This window comes from Artemia sp. Qi Xiang Cuo, chromosome 10, assembly GCF_049724085.1.
Source record: "Artemia sp. Qi Xiang Cuo chromosome 10, ASM4972408v1, whole genome shotgun sequence".
NCBI lineage: Eukaryota > Metazoa > Arthropoda > Branchiopoda > Anostraca > Artemiidae > Artemia > Artemia sp. Qi Xiang Cuo.
Genome location: NC_142803.1, coordinates 10,005,985 through 10,026,192, shown reverse-complemented (window position 1 = coordinate 10,026,192; position 20,208 = coordinate 10,005,985). Strand labels below are relative to the sequence as shown.

General features: G+C 35.5%; 1 protein-coding gene across 1 annotated transcript in view; it reads left to right on the top strand.

Moving 5' to 3' along the window:
• LOC148947452 (uncharacterized) overlaps window positions 1–7,624 on the top strand; it is a 32,174-nt gene extending 24,550 nt beyond the window's left edge. The window contains exon 4 of the mRNA XM_089095861.1: window positions 7,418–7,624. Coding sequence (XP_088951987.1) covers window positions 7,418–7,546 — 129 coding nt within the window. The 3' untranslated portion in view covers window positions 7,547–7,624. The remainder of the gene's footprint in view (window positions 1–7,417) is intronic.
• Window positions 7,625–20,208: the final 12,584 nt, after the last annotated feature.

The window sequence follows — 20,208 nt, the reverse complement described above, 5'->3', positions numbered from 1 at the left end:
TAAGAAAGGTAGGTCACGTTTTACGGACAAATGATGTTAGATTGCCAATAATTATGCTTTTTTGCCATCCATCCATCTGGGATGAAACAAAAATAAGATCGAGTGGGGTGAGAAGAGATTGTAAGAATAGATTCTTATTAATCTATAAATCTATAATTCTTATAACTCTACTCTTAAGAATAGAAGGAATCGGATCTTCTTGGAATGGGGGACTATTAAGTAAAGCTTTTAATAGTTTGGGGCGGAGGAGGAGCACGTAGAGATAAATTTTCGTGTTGTGCATATATTTAAAGGCAGCATTATCAATGCTCTCTTCATCCACTAAAGGTTATTAGGCCTGTAATGGGGTTAGCTCCAGATGTAGAATTAATTTGATTACAACTTAGGTTTTTTTTTGGATATTTTCTTCTTGTTTCTCTCAATTGGCTTCAAATAAATAAATGTAAGGTAAAGGTAAAGAATACGGCATTGGACTTTACAGTCCCTACCGGTGGTGCTGATCTCCGTCCCTTCAGTCAGGAAGTGCAATGGGGGGTTGGGAGCCAACCCTCCTGTGCTTTCGCACACCTTTCCTGTTTACCTTCCCCAGATTTCTTCAGGTACCCATTTAAAGCTGGGTCGACTCTGGCTGAGCTTACAGAGTCATGCCAGTGACCCCCGTCCCAAACCAAATAATTGAGTACACTAGGATTCAAACCCTTGTCCTCTCGGACAAAAGATCCTAAATCCAGCGCAGCAATCCTATGGCAGGCTAAATAACTATGGATGCCTTTTATTAGCATAATAAAGGATGGGGCTTAAACTATTAGATTACAAGGAAGGAAATTTGAGTTTGACGATTCATGCAAGAGCTTTCAGTCTCATGTTACTTCGGTGGCCTTTTCTGATACTTAAAAGGCTCTTTTATAAACTGCCTGGTATGGGGTAGCGCTGCCAGTGAACGGAAATGTGGTAGCACTTGTTAAACTCAGATGGTTTAGGACTTTAGCGAGTTGTAGTTGAGATAAATAAGTAAATGAGAAACAAGTCAAAGCTTCGTAAATGTCTTTATGTTGGTGATTATTCCGTTCAGTTTCGTCTTGGATTAAGGTAGAAAAAAATGTTTCTTTGGGTTGCAAAGTAGTGAATTAAACAAAAGCTTCATAAATGTCTTTATGTGGGCGATTATTCGGTTATCTTCCGTCTCGGATCAGGGTTGAAAAATTCGCTTCTCTGTCTTGCAAAACTGTGTATGAAATTAATGAAGCTCTAATGATCTCAATGTGGGTGAATAATCAGTTTGTTTCCATTTCTTATCAGAATTGAGGAGTTCGCTTCTCCAGCTTATAAAATTGTATATGAAATAAATAAATCTTCATAAATGTCCTCGTGTGGGTCAATGTTTGGTTCGTTTCCGTTTTGGATCAGAGTTGAACGATGAAATTCCCCGAAAATTTTCCTTTAAAATCTCTTAAATAGAACTTCTTTCATAACTTTCAAAAAAGAATATCGATAGTACTTTCTATCAGGTCGTTTTTTTTTATTTTATAAATTTTTATAAGGTATAAATTTGTAAATATAATGTAAATTTTTATATAAGTATATGAATTTTAATATATGTATATATTAATATATAATTTTATATGTAAATTTAATATATAAATAAATTTATGTCTATAAATTATAATACATAAATTTTATTAATATACATATAACAAGTCTGTATTAAAAAAATTATTCAGAATACCAAGGACAGTGAAAATGAAATCTGTTTTTAGAATTAGGTAATTCCAAGCTTAAACAACCACATATAGGCCTGTATTAAAAAATGAGAAAAATTTGTAATTCATTTTATAATTAAAATTATAATTATATAGATTATATAATTCCCTTTCAGTTATACAGTTTTCGGTAGCAGGAAGTGCCAAATTCAAAAAAAGAAAGAGTCAAAAATCGGAAAAATGAGCTGAAAATATAGGGTGCTATGAAGTTGGTATTTTTTCCAAGACCACACTGCCTTTTCTATAACCAAACAAATAAGAGTTCCAAATAGGGATAGGTCCTTTTAATAGGCAGTGAAACAAATATATATAAAAGCTCTAGATATTTTGATTACATAGTCATCATCATCATTGGAGAAACTAAAGTATTAAAATTATAGTTTGTTTTAGTTTTAATAGTTTAGTTTCTCTACTGATGATGATGACTATCTATGTCCTCGAAATATCTAGAGCTTTGGTATATATTTTTTTTACTAATTTTTTTTTTTTTGGTATCTATTTTTTAATTAGCTTACAAATAGATACCATTGGCTATGGAATAAACATTAATTGGCTATGGAATCAACAAATTTTTTATAATTGTTTTTTTAGGGACGAAAAACGTTGTAATATTGGCAAAAGTGTGGTACTACTCTAAAAACCTCATAATTATGAAACTTAAGATGAATTCATGGGACAGAAAATGATTGTATTCATGTCCTTAGTAGATTGAATATTGCAATATTCAATAATGCTAATTCGAATAAATATTAATGTATATCCTATTACATGGTATTATTCATTTAATTATTATATTTCATAAACAAGTATGAAACATATTTCAATAAAAAAGACAGTGGTCCAGGGTTTTGTTAGAAGTGTTTTAGAGTCGATAGAAGGGGAAAGAAGAGATGCATTCACACATTCCCTTTGAATGTACACTTCTTCAATGAATTCTCCCTTGGGTTTGGTGCAACAAAGAAAGGGGTTTGGTCCCTTGGGTTTGGTGCTTTAAGCACAGATTTACTCACCAGAGAAACGAATTTTTGACTTTCCTCTGAAACATCAAATTACAATGAAAACATCAAATACAATGAAAACGAAAAAAGTCCATATAAAAATTCATACAAAATGACCCAGTGTGAAAGCATGGAACTCATGTCAGCATGTAAATCCGTTACTTCGGAAAAAATTCTTTACTGACGATATCTCTGGCAAAACCTGGATGCAGAAAAAAGCGCTAAAAAAATTTTGCTCTTTTATGTCAAAATTCTGACAAAGCGAACGAAAATTCTGCCCATACGAAAAGGTTTTTTTCATCAGGTGATGTGAAACCCGGCTGCCAATGTGAAATTTGTCTCCTGTCACAACTTAGGTTTAGACTTGTTGTTTTGTCAAAAATATGTTATTCTGTCTTCCACTGTTTGGACCCGAGATTGAAAATGATAACTTTGGATCCGCTATTTTCATGAGAAAAATAATTCACCTAGGTCACAGTTTATAGAATTATCCAGTAAGTTTATTGCAGATCATTTCTGGTCCTCATTCTCGGTACGAACAAAAAGCTCCTCCCACTTCTTTCTGCATTAGCGGGTTCGTCTGTTTCCGTCAATCAATGAGAAATGGTTACAAAGTGCATTATTCGTAATAGCGGGTTTCCACTTGTTTCGTGTCCAAGAGAAATCTGACTTGTCTACCCGTGAGAAGATCTAATGCCGCTTATGTTTCTATCTGCAAAAACGTTCTCTGGAGCACTCGCACCTTGGTCCGGGTTTTTATAATGGGTGAGATAGGGTATGATCATACTGCTAATTCTATAAACTGTGACCTAGGTGTACCGAACTATTACTGTGTCCAAAAATCTTGTACCCCAGATACGGCCGTATCCAAAACAAGGGGGTATCCGACTTGAACCTCTACCAAAAAATCTCTTCAACTCGTAAACTGGTCATAAAGATGCAGGTAAAAAAGAAAACTTTATTTGAAACCGTTATACAATGTCCTCGGGAGGTAATCCCCTTTTTCTTTATTATTTTGGTAAACTCAAATGCATAAAAAAAAATTGTGTTTGGGGAGTTATTTTTTTTGGAAAAAGGGAAACTCCTGAAGGGACTGTATCACAATCAGCAATATTTCAGGGCTTATTTAGGGAAAGTTTTGGGCTAAAAAGATTATTATTTTTGGTAGTTTTGGGGCGCACCTGCAACTCTGTCGTATACGTCTTGCATTGTGTGTGCAGGTTGCATTGATGTGAATTTGTTCACTTCTGTTATTGTATTGTAATTTCTACTATTGTATCCAATATGTTTCTTGCTATTCATATATTTTTGAAACGAATAATCATTGTAAAATATTAGCATTGATTAAAATTATTAATTTTAATAGAATGATGTATTAATTATTAAAATAATTTAAAATATTATCTAATTAAAGTGTAAAATGTTAATATTTCAGTCTTGGTCAGTCCCCTTCTTAATGATAACAGAGCTGGTCGATCTATACTCTACAGATTCGAATCTTCGATTTTCTGCTCATTTGTGTCAGCAGAGGTGGATCCTCCCTCTCTAGATTCCCCTTCCCCCTCTCGATTACGAAAAATATCCGTTTTGGTATTTTCATTGAAAATGCCTTTTTATATCTCCATTAAAAAACGACAAAAGATCCCCCTAGTTTTTGCAAAACACGCTGACTCCCTTACATTTTCGTTACTTGACGCCACTGTTTTTGTTACGCCTTAATATTCAAGACAAAATTTAACTATACAGCGGTTTATTTTAGGGCGGACTTACAAACATTTCGACTACCAAATATTCTATGTTAATCAAGAGAACAAATTAATATGAATAAACAAAAAAAACAAAGTCTGCTGTATAAAAAAAATATATAAAGAAAAATAATGCTTTTATTTGAAAACGAACAAAAAGAAAAATATTTTTGTTCCCCTTAAAAGCGCTGGTTACTCTTGACATTTTAAAACTATTCAAAGGCAACTTCGATGTCATGACTAACAGTTAAAGAAAAAATTAAGGTTGTACGGTTTTATTAACTGGACTATGGAGGGTTAGACTACGCGGCAAAATTACCGCGTTTACCTCGTTTTGAGTTTTCATTTTCAATACCATGATTCTTTTCTTCTGATTAATGTAATAGCTAAAAGAGTTACGCAACTGTAAAGAATAGTTTAAGAATGCATATAGTGCATTCTTTAAAACGCCTTTTAAAGAATGCATATAGTGGGCTTTGATTTTTTCAGAGGGGTGAAAATTGAAGCCACACACTTTTAGGAATGAGATAAATAAGTATTAATTATTTTAAAAGGCGTTTTCAGAATTTTTGGTAACCATTTTCTACTGGCAATTGATAAGGAACAGGGTGTCATCTTTAAGGGCTCAAAATACAATGTGCAATAGGAAAGATTAGTCCCCAAAATGACTCCCAAAAAGAGCAAAAAAAGCTGTTTTGAGTAGTGTTCTCCCCTTCTACATAGCGTTGTTACAAAAAAAAAAACAGTTTTCCAGCAGCAGTACACTTTTGCGCTCAGGTTGCGAGCTGTGTAAACTTAAGATACCAGGCTGCAATGATTTTTGTATTTGTTTGTTCTACTCATCAAATTGAACCTAAATGGAACGCAATAAATTCGAACCGTTTCCTTCAATCAGCATTTTCTGAAATATATTTTATAAAAGAAAATATATGAAAAGAAAATATTGAAAGAAGGAAAAGAATAAGAAGAAAAAAATAAAACGATGAAAATAAATATGAAATAATGCGAAAAATATTTTTATTATAAAGATGACTCTACACAAAATTCGATATACAGAAGTAACGAGTTATAGAAATAAGCCAAATGAAAATTCGATTTACAGAGGTACAAAATCGCTAAATATACTCCTTACATCCACTAAAAGGTTAAGAATAACTTTATTAGTGTATTATAGACTTGACACATCAAGACTTTACTTTTAAATGTCAATAATAAATTTTGTTTTAGTAGGAAACAGATAATTGAACATTAACAGAATCTGATACAAAAATGCGTTTCTCAAAATTGACGCTTATCAAAGTTTATGCGTTACAACCTGCATACTGGGGTTTCAACTAACAGAGGTCCGTTGGAAAAACTGCGAGATACAGAGGTAAACCGACTTGTGGAGGTAAAGGAAAAATTAAATCACGATTTATCTGCTGAAGTTCGAGTTATAGAGGTAATTTCGGGTCACTTCGACTTATAGAGGTAAAATATGACCGTATAATTATTTCGAGTTATGCATGGTTTTTTTTTCGACTTAGACAGGTTTTTCTAAGGGGATTGTAAATAATTCGAGATATCGAGGATTTCAAGTTATCGAGAGTCGAATGTAGTATGAAAATTGTAATTATAAAAGGTTTTTTTTATGTTTTTATTTCTTTTTGTAGTCTTTGTTAATTGTTGTATCATTCCTCGTATGTAATCGTCCTAATTTTGGGTGTTTTTTAATGATAAAATTTAAAACTGATTATGAAATATAGAGCTTTTTGTTAAAATCCTCTAAATTATTTTACCTTTAATAGTGCAGTAGAAGAACTATTTCATTCTTCCAAACTGCATACATATAGGCATTTTAGGCTACTCACCCCTCCTTCTTACATATTTTCTATAGAGCTAATGTAAGAATATCCGAAAATTTACCATTCGATAATCAAGGCCGTATCCAGAGGGGGGAGGGGTTGTCAGGTTTACCCCCCTCCCCGACACACACAGACTAAAAATATTACTGACTCGAAGAAAAGTAACAAAAATTCATATTAACGAGTTTTGATGCGTTTTTAAAGTCTTTTGTACCCCTTCCACCACAACCCTGAAAAATTACCCCCCTCCCCCCGGAAAAAATATTCTGGATACGGCCTTGTCGATAGTTCACTTTTTTGTATATCTTGTTATCAGTTTATATTGGCACTCTTAAAACAGTTTTTGTGTACTAATGAGGTGATACCGAAAGCGTGTGTAACTCTAGGTGGCTTCATCGAAAGCGTGTATCCACGACTTTTTTTTTCTTTTTTTTTATTTTTTTTATTTTATCCACCTTGTGAGATAGAGTTAAATAAAAGCTTTTAATAAAAAGTCCACCATTGGTGGGAGTTAAGCCCACGACCTCCGTTACACGTTGCGCAGCCATTGAACCACTGTTGCATGTTTTTCCGGAAACTGCATCACCGACATATTTGGGGACATATTTGAAAGAAAATCTTGTGCCTAAAACAAATTATAACATCAGTCAAATACTAAAGTCTTAACATAAACTCGTTTTTGAACAAAACAACGCTGTCCAAAAATCTGGTAGACAAAAGAATTGAGCTGATATTGTTCAATTCTGCCATATAGATTGATTCTTATTGTTCCCAGTTTTGTAATCATTTTTACATGGCTTTCATTATTAATTCACAAGACCATGAGATAAATTTATGTGTATAACTTTATTAGGGATAAAACTAAAACTAAGATAAGCTTATATATAATAATCTAACAAATGCACTTCCTTCTCATTCTTTGTAATAAAGTATAAAATTCCTTTGTGCAATTATAGTAGAGTGCAGTACAGTTATAGTCGTAAAAAGTAGAGACGCATCTTAGTTATCAGCACGTAGGGATTCACTCATGTAGGGCTAATGCTAAATAATTCATGTCTTTCTATCCACAGGCTAAAAGAATACGTATGATGCAAGATCAAAGAAAGCGTCTAAAGAAGGAGGGCGTTCTACCAAAAGATGCATTTTTGGAGGCACCGCCCATGGATAGTTTTCCCCACAATACAAATTATACATTGTAGAAAATATACATATGTATACGATGTAGATGTTGTTATAGTGTGTCGTCACTTATATAAATAAATGAATTTTTAACTCCATCTAGAGAGAAATCAATAAAATGTTCTAAATAAAATGGATTCTTTGAAAAAAGTGGAGAGGGGTTATTCTAAGGAATTTTTCAGTAGTTCATTTTTTTCAGCTTATGCGGTAAAATGTCTAATGATGAAACACTATTTCTTCAAAAGACGTCTATTAGTGATATGTACTTAGAAAAAAAATTGCCGCTTTAGAATTATTTGTTTCGCGGAAGTAAAAATAAATTGGTTCACTTGGACCCGAAAATACACTTAAATTTTACCTAATTGCCACTAGCGTTGTAAAATTACCGAAATAAAAACTCGGTAAGTAAAATAAGGGAAAATTGGTAAAATAGGGTAAAATATGGTACTCCCTAGGAAACATAGTGGTGTTTTAGAACTGCCCTGTAGCTAAAAGATCAGTTGAGCATTTCTTTTCAAGCATCACTTTCATATTTTAATGAAATACTTTGATGAGCGATTTTCATGGGCTTGAAAAGGGTAATGCCCCTTCATCTAGAGTTTCATCAATTTAATTAATAGTCTAGTTTATCCCTTTAGTAATCTTGTGCCTAGGGTAATTCCTCAGCACTTGGACAGTGTCTGATTTCGGGCATCTATTTTTTTATTTTTTTTTATTTTTTTAGGAAAAAAAACATTATTTGAAGTAAAATCATATTACTTATTTTTTTCTGTGTTTCAACCTAAGAAATGTTACCCTAACAGCGTTGCATATTTAAATAACCGCATTCAGCCACATTCCTCATATCATATACATGTTATTTTTCATGTATTTATAAAAGCACCGAAAGCAAGTAAAAAAGTGGTTTGTAGCACTTTGATGACTTTGATTAACTAAGCACTGGATCATAATAACAGAAAATTCAAGTCACTTTCAGTCATGAAGACCATCATCATCAACAGGATTTACTGGTAAATATAGCTCCTATCCTTCTGATTCTGATGACTATGACTGTTCTGAAGCACCCCCCCTACAACAAAAGTTCTGGATACGGCCCTGAGGATTTTATACCAATTTCTACCTCCAATCTCTTATCGTATCTTCCTTAGAACTAATTCTGTATTTTCTAAAGATTGTTTCAAAACAACCGCTAAAACACAAAGGCCGTTAAACTAGAATAATAATTTCTTAAAGATGCTGTAGTCAGTAACAAGACATTCAGTAGCAATTGGTTAAAAAGCAGGCTAAATCTTAGAAAAGGACTCTGGAATTTTCGTTTTCCAATTAACTGAGCCGCCTCAAAATTTATTCGACCACCCCTTACACATGAAAACCTCTGGGAAAAAATAAATGAAAAAATATTGTGAACCCTTAAGGGTCTTTACTATAGGCAATGCTATACGATTGCCTCTTACTTAAACAGGAAAGCATGAATTGAGACTTCCCTTCTAATGAAGATCAGGAATTATCCAGGGGGGAAATGGTGGGATTTCTGCCAGGGAGAGAGAATTTTCCACGGGGTGGGGGCTTTTCCAGAAGGGAGGGTAATCATTGGTTCCCGGGGAATGACGGCATGAACACACGACTTCTCTCGGATGGAAAATAAAAATGAGGGTATTGATTCTGCTTTGGCCCTCCACATTATTGAAAATCCAGACCATTTAGTTCTTTGTTATGTGGTAACTTTATTATCAGAAGCAAATGGCTTCCCACATTCTTTTAGGAAGGCAGTTGAAATTAAAAAATCCACAAATAGAGACCTTAAAGCATTAAATAGAGATACTGGAGATATTTCCAGTAAACTCAATTTACAATAGTTTAAAATTAAAAGATTCAAATAGCATTTTTTTTCTTCAGTTTAAATTAAGATCATCTGACCACACTTTTAATGAAAACTAGGTGAGTAGACAAGCTAAGTCAATCTCTAAGCAGAGAAATATTGCCCAATCTAATTGTGAATAGTCCATATGCTGCCCGCCAAAAGCGTTGATAAACAAAGTGCAAGGGAGGAAGTTTGTGGACGTTCTTTTGGTACTTACCTTAACTTTTTTTTATTCTGACTGCAGTAATTTAAATGGGTAAAAACAGCCCTGTTACCCTCCTGCATATGAGACCACAAGGATAATATTCAGGTGATTCCAAGGGGCTCAAGGACTGACTTGCGACGTAAAATCCCTGCTGGTGTTCCTCAGGGGAGAACTTGGACACGCTATTTTTTTCTAATTTAGGTATATTAATTCCGATAGTATACTAGATTGTCAACTGTATATTTGTATTGACGATTCTGCTATTACAGTAATGTTAGAAGCAGCTATCTAGTAAACATTGATATTCGGCTAACGTATTGTGTAGCGTTTACGTTTCCTGTGAAGTTTTTTGCTTCTACTTAAAATCTCTGTCGGTGTTTCTCGGGGCAGCACCTGAGTCTGATACTTTCTTATTTCTACTGTAGCATTAATAGTATGCTAGGTTGTCAACTACATATGCATTTCGATGATTTTGCTACTGCAGCAATGTCTGAAGCTGTCTACTTAACGTTGATATTCGAATAACGTGTTGCGTAGATCCTGTCTTGCCTGTTAAGTATTTTGCCGCTACTAATCTTTTTTCTCATGCTAGAATACCTTTAGATTCTTATGCTTAGAGAGTTCATGGACTTTGTGGGTTTTGCTTAATCATAATTATACTTCTAGTGGGTTTTACCCTTCTATTTCAACTAATCCAATTGTTTTGAGGGTAAAACTTCCATTATCAAACTAATAAATAATATGACTTTGTCTTGGAAAGTCACTCTTTCCAAGGAATAAGGGTGCATCTCCAAATATTCAGATAAGTAGTATGCGCTTCCCAGCAGTGTACATACCCAGAAAGATATTGCCATTTCAATGTTATATTTGACCTTAAAGTAACGCATGGTCTTTACACTTCATAGGCTGTATCCAAAAACAAATTTCCTGAATATAATCTTTTTTGCAGAAGAGGTGGATGAGAGAAAGAGAATCAATTTTTGATTGAGTGTGGTAAATAAGTTCGTGAAAACTGTTATCTTAAAGTACGTAATACGGTGAACATGACATCTAATTGTTTGAACTGATTAAGTAGAAGATTACACAACTATATAATTATATCTGAAAAATAAAAAAAGGAGATTCAATTTTTAATGAAAAAGGACCTCCATTTGCAGTTAAGGAGTATGAGTTAGTATTGCGCGCCAAATTCAAAAAAATTAAACGTGGATGAAAAATGAACAAAAAATAAGGTGAATACACATGGAACCAAACAGCTTAAGAAGGCATAGCTTTCCTTTGAAGGTGTATTTGTCTTTGGGAACCCACAAATAGTCAGTGTTAGTCTCTACAGACGGAAAGTGCCGTAACAATTTTACTATTTAGTCTTGTTTATTTCCATGATTCAATGTGGCAACGTTGACGAAATTGTGATACTAATGATACTACTCTAAAATCTTCATAGTCTTGAAGCGACCGTAGAAACATTCCTGTAATATCTCAATTTTCAGGCTTGAATCGATCCAAAAAAATGTCCAGGATGCAAGATGTTTTATTTTGATGTCGTATGCACATTAAGCAGCCTCGATTATATCTGTTTCGTGTATGGAGACGAAACAGATAAAACAAACTAATTATCTTTCAATCAAGTGCTGAGAAGAGCTAATTGTATGTTTTAAATCAGTACTCCCACCTACAATTTATCTAGGACTAGGAATATAGCAGGTGATCATCCAGTGACCACCTTGGGTAATCGATTCGAAAATTTATTGGAAGAGTGCCTTCTCAGTAAAATCGGCCATACTGAAGGTATCTCTTTTGTAATATGCTTGAAGCAACATATAGTTCTGGCTTGGGGTTCCAACCAACATTGCCCCTTCCTTACTGTAATTTTATCAATATATTAATAGAAGTGCGTATGCACCTGCTATTTACATATGTTACTGAAGACGAAAAATCACGTTGGTACCAATCAAAGATGGATCTAATGCAACATCTTAGGAGGAGGAAGCCCCAATGTGGCAAGGGTGCCAGTAATCGACCAAATTGACAAGTTTATTTTTAAAAAAAGGTGTAAAAAAGAGAAAAAAGGGAGGTGCCAGAAATATCTTGGAGGGGGTTCCGCGGTCCTCCCCCTGGATCCGCCCCTGGTACCAGCGGGTTAACGACCTTTAAACACCACAACGTGATGACCACACTAATGGTCTCCCTAAAAAATGGTTAGGGCTTATTATAAATATGGTTTGCCAATAGGTCTCAATATTCACAAGCTGTCATTGATGTTCATTTGTACGAAAATGGTTTTTGGAGGGATGCCGAAGGGTGACCTTACTTTGTTTTGGAGGGAGTAAGGTGACCTTACTTTGTTCTCGATTTTCCTATTTCATTTAAAATGGAAAAGGCTGCTTTAGTTTTTTTTCTGAAATTCTGCCTCTAGGTCAATTTTCAGTGTAATCAGATCGGATTCTTTGTCAATCTGCCTTTTATAATACGTTATTTTTCAATATTTCCAGGAAGGTCTCAGGACCATCCCAGGGGTTATAGATTTGATATTAATAAATAGGGTCTAAACACAAACAGGTGTATTTTCAATCTAAATTTTTCAATGTCTTTCTCTGACACAATTTTAAGAGGATGAAGTTTGCAGCTGTCCAATCATTTTTTTGGATTGTCATCATATAGGGGCGAACAGGTGAAAATAGGACATAAATAAGTTTTTTACATCGCTAATTTTCTAGTGTGTATGGGCCCAAGAAACAAAAAAACCTAGGTGATACGTTATGATTGGGGAGAAATCATTGCCTTACTTGATGAACGCCAGCCTACCTATCACTGGTATCATGTTGCTCTATATGCTAATACACATCCTTAATGTTCAATCTAATGTTTCGGCTGAAGAGGAAATGTAAAATCTCCTTAAACGTCAGACGTTTTCTCTTTTGATGGAGCTTGCTTTATCCCTGATCTTGATCATGCTATTCAATTTTAATATTTTTTTATATTTAAATATTTTATAGCTATAAAAAAAATTTGTAGCATTTTATAAATATTGTGAGATTATTCCTGATAGTCAATTGGTCGCCTTTACATGTGATTGGATTCTAAGTCTTCTTAAAGATATTCTCAAGGGAAGTCGGGTAATATATCATTACGGTAAGTCTCGTTTAAGGTTCCTCAAAAACCAAAAAGAATATTAATCCTTTGTCGGTTCAGGATACTTCAGTTTCCCTGCCTGGGTGGACAGAGATGACGAATGAATGAACTGATAAACTGCCAAAGTAGGGTTTTAAATATTCGATGTGCATGTTTATTGCCTGACCCTAGACCATAGGTTCTCCTCTGCTGTCAGGGTCACTCGGGACATCCTGAAATGCTACCCAATAATCCTCTTTTGGATCCAATTAAAAAAAAACAAAAAAACTTGCTAATCTCAGAAAAAGAACGAAACACTCAAAAAGAGGAGTATTCTTGCTGAAAATTAAATCATCAAATTTAGTATTACCAAGGACCATGTACTGTAGGCAAGGTCGTATCCAGGGGGTGGGCAGGGGTTTAACCCCCTCCCTACCAAAAAAATAAATGTTTGTCTGGCTCGTAAGAACCTAACAAGATGAATATAAGCAAATTTTTTTTGCGTTTTTGAGATTTTTGTGTGAGCCCCCCCCCCCCCCGCCCCAAAAAAATCCTGAATACGGCCCTGACTGGAGGTTCCAAGTTCCTCTTTTTAAAAAAAAACATGAAAATTTGTTGTTGTTTTTTTCTGAGAAGTAACAAATGCATGTCTAGGTCTGTTATGAAAGGACATTTGCTTTGTTTTCTTTAAATATAATTTATTTAATGTCCTTTTATAAAATAATTTTTGTTTTCCTAAGGATGCTCTCTTTGAATAAAATATTTAAAATACCTTGACAATATTTTCTTTCTGAAGATGCGATATGCGATTATTTTATTACTACTACTACTAACAACTCACCGCAGCATCAAGGCGCCTGAGGCCAACACCACTGCGCACGTTCCTCCTCCATCCCAGTCTATTCTAAGACTCCGTCTTTACACCCGATAAATAAATAAAAGTTCAATATGGATCAAATCCTTTTCTAAAAGCACTAGGTACTTCCCCTTTTTCAAAAATCATATTCATAATCTTCACTAAATTATTTCAAACAACAGAGCCACGATAATTAAGAAACTTGTCTACCACACTATCAGCACCTCGAGTCCTATTATTTTTTAACCCATTTAGTACTGTCGCTAATTCTTCCTCACAAAACAAATCTTCCTTTAAATCCAAGGTATCACAAACTTTTTCATTTTCCTCTGTATCTTTTCCTGCAACTCAATCTCGGTTTAGCACATTCTCAAAATGCTCTTCCCATGTCTTTTTAACTCTCTCCTTATCACTAATTGTGGCCTCTTTCCTATCTTTGACTGGGACAAGTCCGGTTTGACTACTCCCTCTCAATTTGTTAACATGCCAGTACAATATTTCACTATTATGACGTCCGGCTGCATCTTCCAGATCCTCGGCAATTTTATCCATGGCCTCCACTTCACACCTCCTTAGTTCATATTTTAATGCCTTCTCCACTTTCTTTACATTCCTCTTGTTTTCATATGATCTATCCCTCAGATAATTCTTGTACAAGCCTCTCCTCTGTATTAAATATAAAAAAGCATTTTCACTAATATTCCTAGCTGTGTTCCTAACTTTATTCCCTAAGACACCATCAGCAACTTCACAAATTGGTTTCCTAAAATTATTCCATCCATCTTCTGCATTGTCAAATTTTAAACTCCTCAGCTTAGTATTCAACTGTTCCTGGAAATTTTCTCTCAAATTCTCATCCTGGAGTCTACCAACATAATAACTTTCCGGGAGGTAGTTACGCTTCCGAAATTTCAGCTTTAAATTAACCCTAGACACTACTGGACGGTGATCTTTACTTTTAACATCAATGACAGCACTTCTATAAACCCAAGTATCTTGTATTGATCCTGCCTGTCTTCGATTTACAATAACATAATCAATAAGATTTGCTGTCTTACCATCACTTGAATACCACGTTAGCCTATGGGCCATTTTATGACCAAACACTGTATTGGTTGTAACTAGATTGTTATACCTTCAAAATTACAGCAGTATGTAGTCATTACTGTTTCTTTGCCTGCACTAAATTTACCGAGGCTAGGATACCATCTATCCCTATTTCTACCGACCTGGGCGTTAAAATCTAGTAAAAACATCATATTTCTAGCTGGGAGCCTGTCTATTTGCTCCTGTAACTGTAAGTAAAATTCATCTGAGTCACTAGCATCTCCGTCGTCAGTAGGACAGGGGTTTGGGGCATATGCTACTATAACTGATACCCTGAACTTTCTAGTCATAAAATGAGTTTTAGATTTTAGATTAGATTAATGGATTACAAAAACGACCTAGTTAAACATGATCCATAGGTAACCACCCACGGGAAGACATTAATGCACTGGGATTGTGCGGTTAACACAAACTAATTCAACATACTTAAAAAATAACTTTTAAATTTCAAAGTAAATTTTAAACTTCCATTTTCACACATACTGATGAACATAGAAGAAAAATAGAAGAAGAAAATAATAACAAAAGAAAATAAATACTAACATAAATCTTCAATCTCTGAATCCGCGTTCCTCACCCCCCCCCCCTCAACAAAAAATGCTTTACTTTTTTTTAAACAAATGTTGGTATTCCGCCGCCTTAACACTATCTGGGAGGGAATTCCATACTCCCTGGCCTAGATGTTTCATTTGAAATCCAGTACGACTTCCACTCCTATTTACCAGATTATTAGCATTCCTTGTATAATAATCATGCAAATCACTATTTTGTCGAAAAAAATCTAAAAACACCGATGGACACACTTCATGAAAACACTGGTAAGTAAAAACTGCAGCCTGGTAGTCACGAACTTGTCCCACATCCATCACCTTAATTTCCCAAAACATGCTGCTGTATTACTAATTTCTTGGACGTAGCCCCCTATCAAATGGACTGCCTTATTCTGTAATACCTGTACACGCCTATAATTACCAAAAAAATTGCCATCCCATACCACACAGCCCTACGATATGTAGGGGCTAATAATCGTATGATTAAGAAGCAACATCACCCAACCTCGCACGAAGTTCTAGAAAATTATCAGAAAATAATATTCGCCCACCGAGATCAATGGGCTTACCAATCCGACTAAAAACCATAAAACTTGTCTTTTTTACATTAACTTCCAAGATACTTAAAGACGTAAATACACTTAAATCATTTAATACCATATTTACATTATTGATTAACTCATCCACAGAAACACCACGACAAGAAATAGCAGTGTCATCTGCGAAGGATGTAAGACACGAATCATGAAGGTAAAATCTCATGGTATCTACATAAACCAAATATAAAAGCGGACCCAGAATAGAACCCTGCGGAACACCACAATTCACAAGATATGGACTAGAGGTTACACTCAATCACAACCTTTATTGACCTCCCCTTTAAAAAAGAATCAGACCAATTCAAATAAGCCCCTTTAACCCCTAAAAGCTTTAATTTATTTAATAAAATACTAAAATCAACCGTATCAAATGCCTTTTTAAAATCTATAAAAATAGTGCGAGGTATTTGTCCACTATCAAGACACTGATTCACAAAATCACATAGGTGTAACATCGCATGTGTAGTTGAGTGACTTTTGCGGAAGCCCAACTGAGTATCACTAAGGATACCATGATTTGTCAAATTCTGGTAGAGCCGTCGATGAACAACTTTTTCTAGTACTTCCGAGAAAAGGGGAAGGATGGAGATTGGCCTCCAGTTCCCAAATATCAGATCTTGAGCCACCTTTGTGAAGGGGAAAACCTTGGCTGTTTTGAGACCTTCAGGAAAGATTCCAGTTTCTAGCGACTAATTTATTAATGAGCAATACAAGGAACAAGGTAAACCAAAACTGACTTAAGCTCGGAGGTTCATTCCGTCTATTCCTGCTGAATTGGAGCTCATGCTTCCAACAATTTTAAGTAGTTCATCACTGGTACACCTCTCAAACTCAAAAGCTAATCTGTCCCATATATTATCTTGAAACTCATACTCGCGGAAGGATTCAGGACTCTGGTTGTTTTCCTGTTGCACTGTTTGACCAATTTTAGAGAACTAATTTGCAAAATGTTCCGCCACTTGTAGAGGATCATGGAGTATAAAAGAGCGATTAGTATTTTATTATTAATACCTTCCCAGCCTAAACAAGACTTGGCAGCTTCCTTATGCATCATGAGTCCTACTCCCTCTCTGTGTACCCCTTCCTTCCTGCATGAATAAATAAATTCTATATTACCTAATTTCATGCTTCCTACCGATATGAGTTTCTGAAACTCTTAATAAATCCAGTTTGAATCGTCTGAATTTGTCAGTCAAAATGTCGATACGATAGTTATTTTTTTTTATGGTCGTAACATTCCAAGTTCCAATTTTCATATTCTTTAAATCATTGAAATTATTTTGGTCTCAGGAAAAGCAAAGGTCCCGGATATTAGTGCAGGACGAGGACGAATATATCTTCTCAGGTCTACACCGAAGCGCTTAAGCCGGCTTAGAACTGGACAGCAAGAAGCCCCGGGGACCTCAACTTTGAATGGAGGCTTTGTGCAATCCTGGGTCCATCTTGGTCACAAAATGGTTTTCAGCACTTGGTGATGCTCTTCTATCAACAAGAGTCAAAATCCTGCACAGACAATCTCATGCCTATTACCTCCGACTCATTATATATCCATGCCTACAAATATTATACTAATACAGGGAGGCAACCCATAGTCAATAAATTAGCTAGGAAGAGGTTTTTCAGCCACAAAACGCCCGCCAAAACAGACCAAGCCCAGAAGAATTATCCATTAATCAGAATCCCGCACGACTGCCGCGTCGTTTACTAGGCTATAATTTCCTCAAGGGGCGCCACTCCTCGAGCGGGAATAGAGTTGACCGCAAGGTCCCCAGTCTTGCAGGTACCCCAAAAGGGTCAGGGCAGCCCTTTGCAGAGGCCGTTGTCCATAGATCTGGTCTTACGCCCTGCTGCAGTTGTCCTCCTATAGAGGATCCTCCCACGACGGTGTTCTGTGTCACCATGCAATTTAACACATTGCTGGAAGAAGGTGTGTAACTCACGGGAGATGTGCACTCACTGGTGGGCCCTGCTGAGTGCACATTTCCAGGACCTTATTCGTCCTCCACCTGTATTCACGGCCCTGGCAAGAGTCACTAAAATATAAGCCTTTTTAGCATCAACAACTGATTTCATTTCAGCTTTTTATGCTGATTCAAAAGTGCAACCAGAATATTTCTATTCTGTAACTTCTTAAAGTATTTTTCGAAGTTGATTTCTGAAGCACCATCACTAAGCAAAACATCAAGCAACAGAAACAAAATAAAAAATGCAAGGGGGGCGCCCGCTCCCCACCGCCTGGTGTACATCTCAGAACGCCACCTGTGCCACAGTTTCGCCACGCTACCTGGTGTATTTGATTTCTGAGAGTGGGCACCTCCTCAAAAAAATGATAGCACAAAAAATATTTACACATGTAAAAAATCTTATCACAAAATTGAATTTTACTTTGGAATTTCGTTAACATTAAAATTTAAAACAAACAGAGACCCTTCCACACATGAGAGAGGGTGCCCCCTCCTCATTACCTCGCTGTTCACGCCAAAGTTTTTACTCTTTTTAAAAAAGCTTCTTATTCCGATTAAACGGCCCTTGTGTTTCAGGAGTCATTCTTAAGAAATTGGGACAAAAAGTCAAACCTTAGCGTAAAGAGGAGGAATTGGGGAGGGGACAACCCCCCCCCCCCCACCCGTACGAAACAATTACGTTCGTTTTAAGTTTTAATGTTGCTGCTTAGTATCCAATTGTAACATCGAATTGCTGAGCAATTGGATAAATGTGTCATTAACAACAAATGAAAACCATGGACTAAAATGGAAAAGCCATGAAAATCTGATTAATAGGAACTTTTTGCACATTATAAAGTAAGAAACATGTTATTATATTGTTTTTGTACGACTTAAGCCTAGAGTAAAATACTCAGTAGTTAGACAGTTAATCATCGACTAAATCGCTATAATCATCGGTTAAATCACTTAAATATCGGTTAAATCGGTTAAATCATCGGTTAATCATCGGTTAAATCACTATAAGCACTCTGTTATGCCATCCAAAAATGTATTTTCTTTACCATTGGAATTGCCTAAATTTTCTTAATAAGTCTATTATTAGTTGGAATATTCTAGGCATACAGAATGCCAACGTTTTTAAATACAAAGTTAATTGATAGTGGAGCCTAATCAAAAATGCACAATTTTTGTTTTAAGTCTAATCTTGGAAAATCAGCGCCCAGTCTTGGGCACATAGATCTTCATGACAGAACGAAGTACCTCAATCATAGACAGACTAAAACACAGTAAGATCAATCATACAGAAGTGCTGTGAAGGAAAATAGTTGTGTCTAAGTAGTTTATGCTATGTAAGGATAACTTTTGTTTCAGCTTTAATGTTATAAAAACAAACGTAAAATCATAAGGGATCCAATTCCGAGCTTAGAAATTCATACGAAAAAAACGAAATCTGATGAGACCAACATTTTAGAGAAAAATATACATGACTAAATTATCTACCTTACGAAAGAAGTAAACAATTGAGGTCATACCCTCCCCTCATCAAAAAGTGCTGAAGTCTTAGCGGTGATGTAGGCCCCTAGGCTCATATCCAGCATTTTTTTGGAGGGGGACTTAAAAACATATAAAAAATTTTTTTATATGCATTTTCACTACGTTTTTACGAGTCGAATAAACATATTAAGGTGATCAAATCCCCTAACCCCCCTCCCCTGGATACGGCCTTGTCGGCAGGGGCGGATCCAGTATTTTTTAGGGGGGGGGCACAAAATAGGTTGATCCGATAAAAAAAATTAGGGGGGGGGGCAACATAGGTTGATCCAATAAACTTGCGTTAGGAGCAAGTTTAATTAACGCAAAATTGAGTTAATTAAGTAAATTACACTACTTTAGACTACGCTAGGGACGTAGACCAAAATTCTACCCTAAAATTAGCCAGGTAAAACAAATGGGACTAATCACGTTGTTTTTGTCCAGCCCAAGAAATAGTGGGTTTTTACATTCAATTTGGTGTCATACAGTGGTTCACAAAAATTTAGGGGGAGGGGGATATTTTTCAATATCTAGGGTGGAGAAACTTTTCATCTTTCAATGAAAATTCTACCCAAAAAAATCCCGTATATTTCCCAATGACAAATACTATATGTGAACAGTGGGCAAACTGTGTAGCTTACAGACCTCTCCCCAGGGACAATGGAGGGGAGCCATATCACCCCCAAAGGCTTAGTTATTGAGCCGTCTAACTATGCTGAATCAAATGACTATCTCAAATTTGTTTATCGGGTGTAGTTGAAGAAAAAGGGGCGTGAGGGGGGGGGCTGCCCTCCAATATTTTCAGTAACTTAAAAAGGGTTCAAGAACTTTTTATTTACGTTCAAATAAGCCCTCTCATTTTGAAATTTGTCTTGGAAAGTTCCCTTCAAACGATAAATTCTCCCCGTGTAAG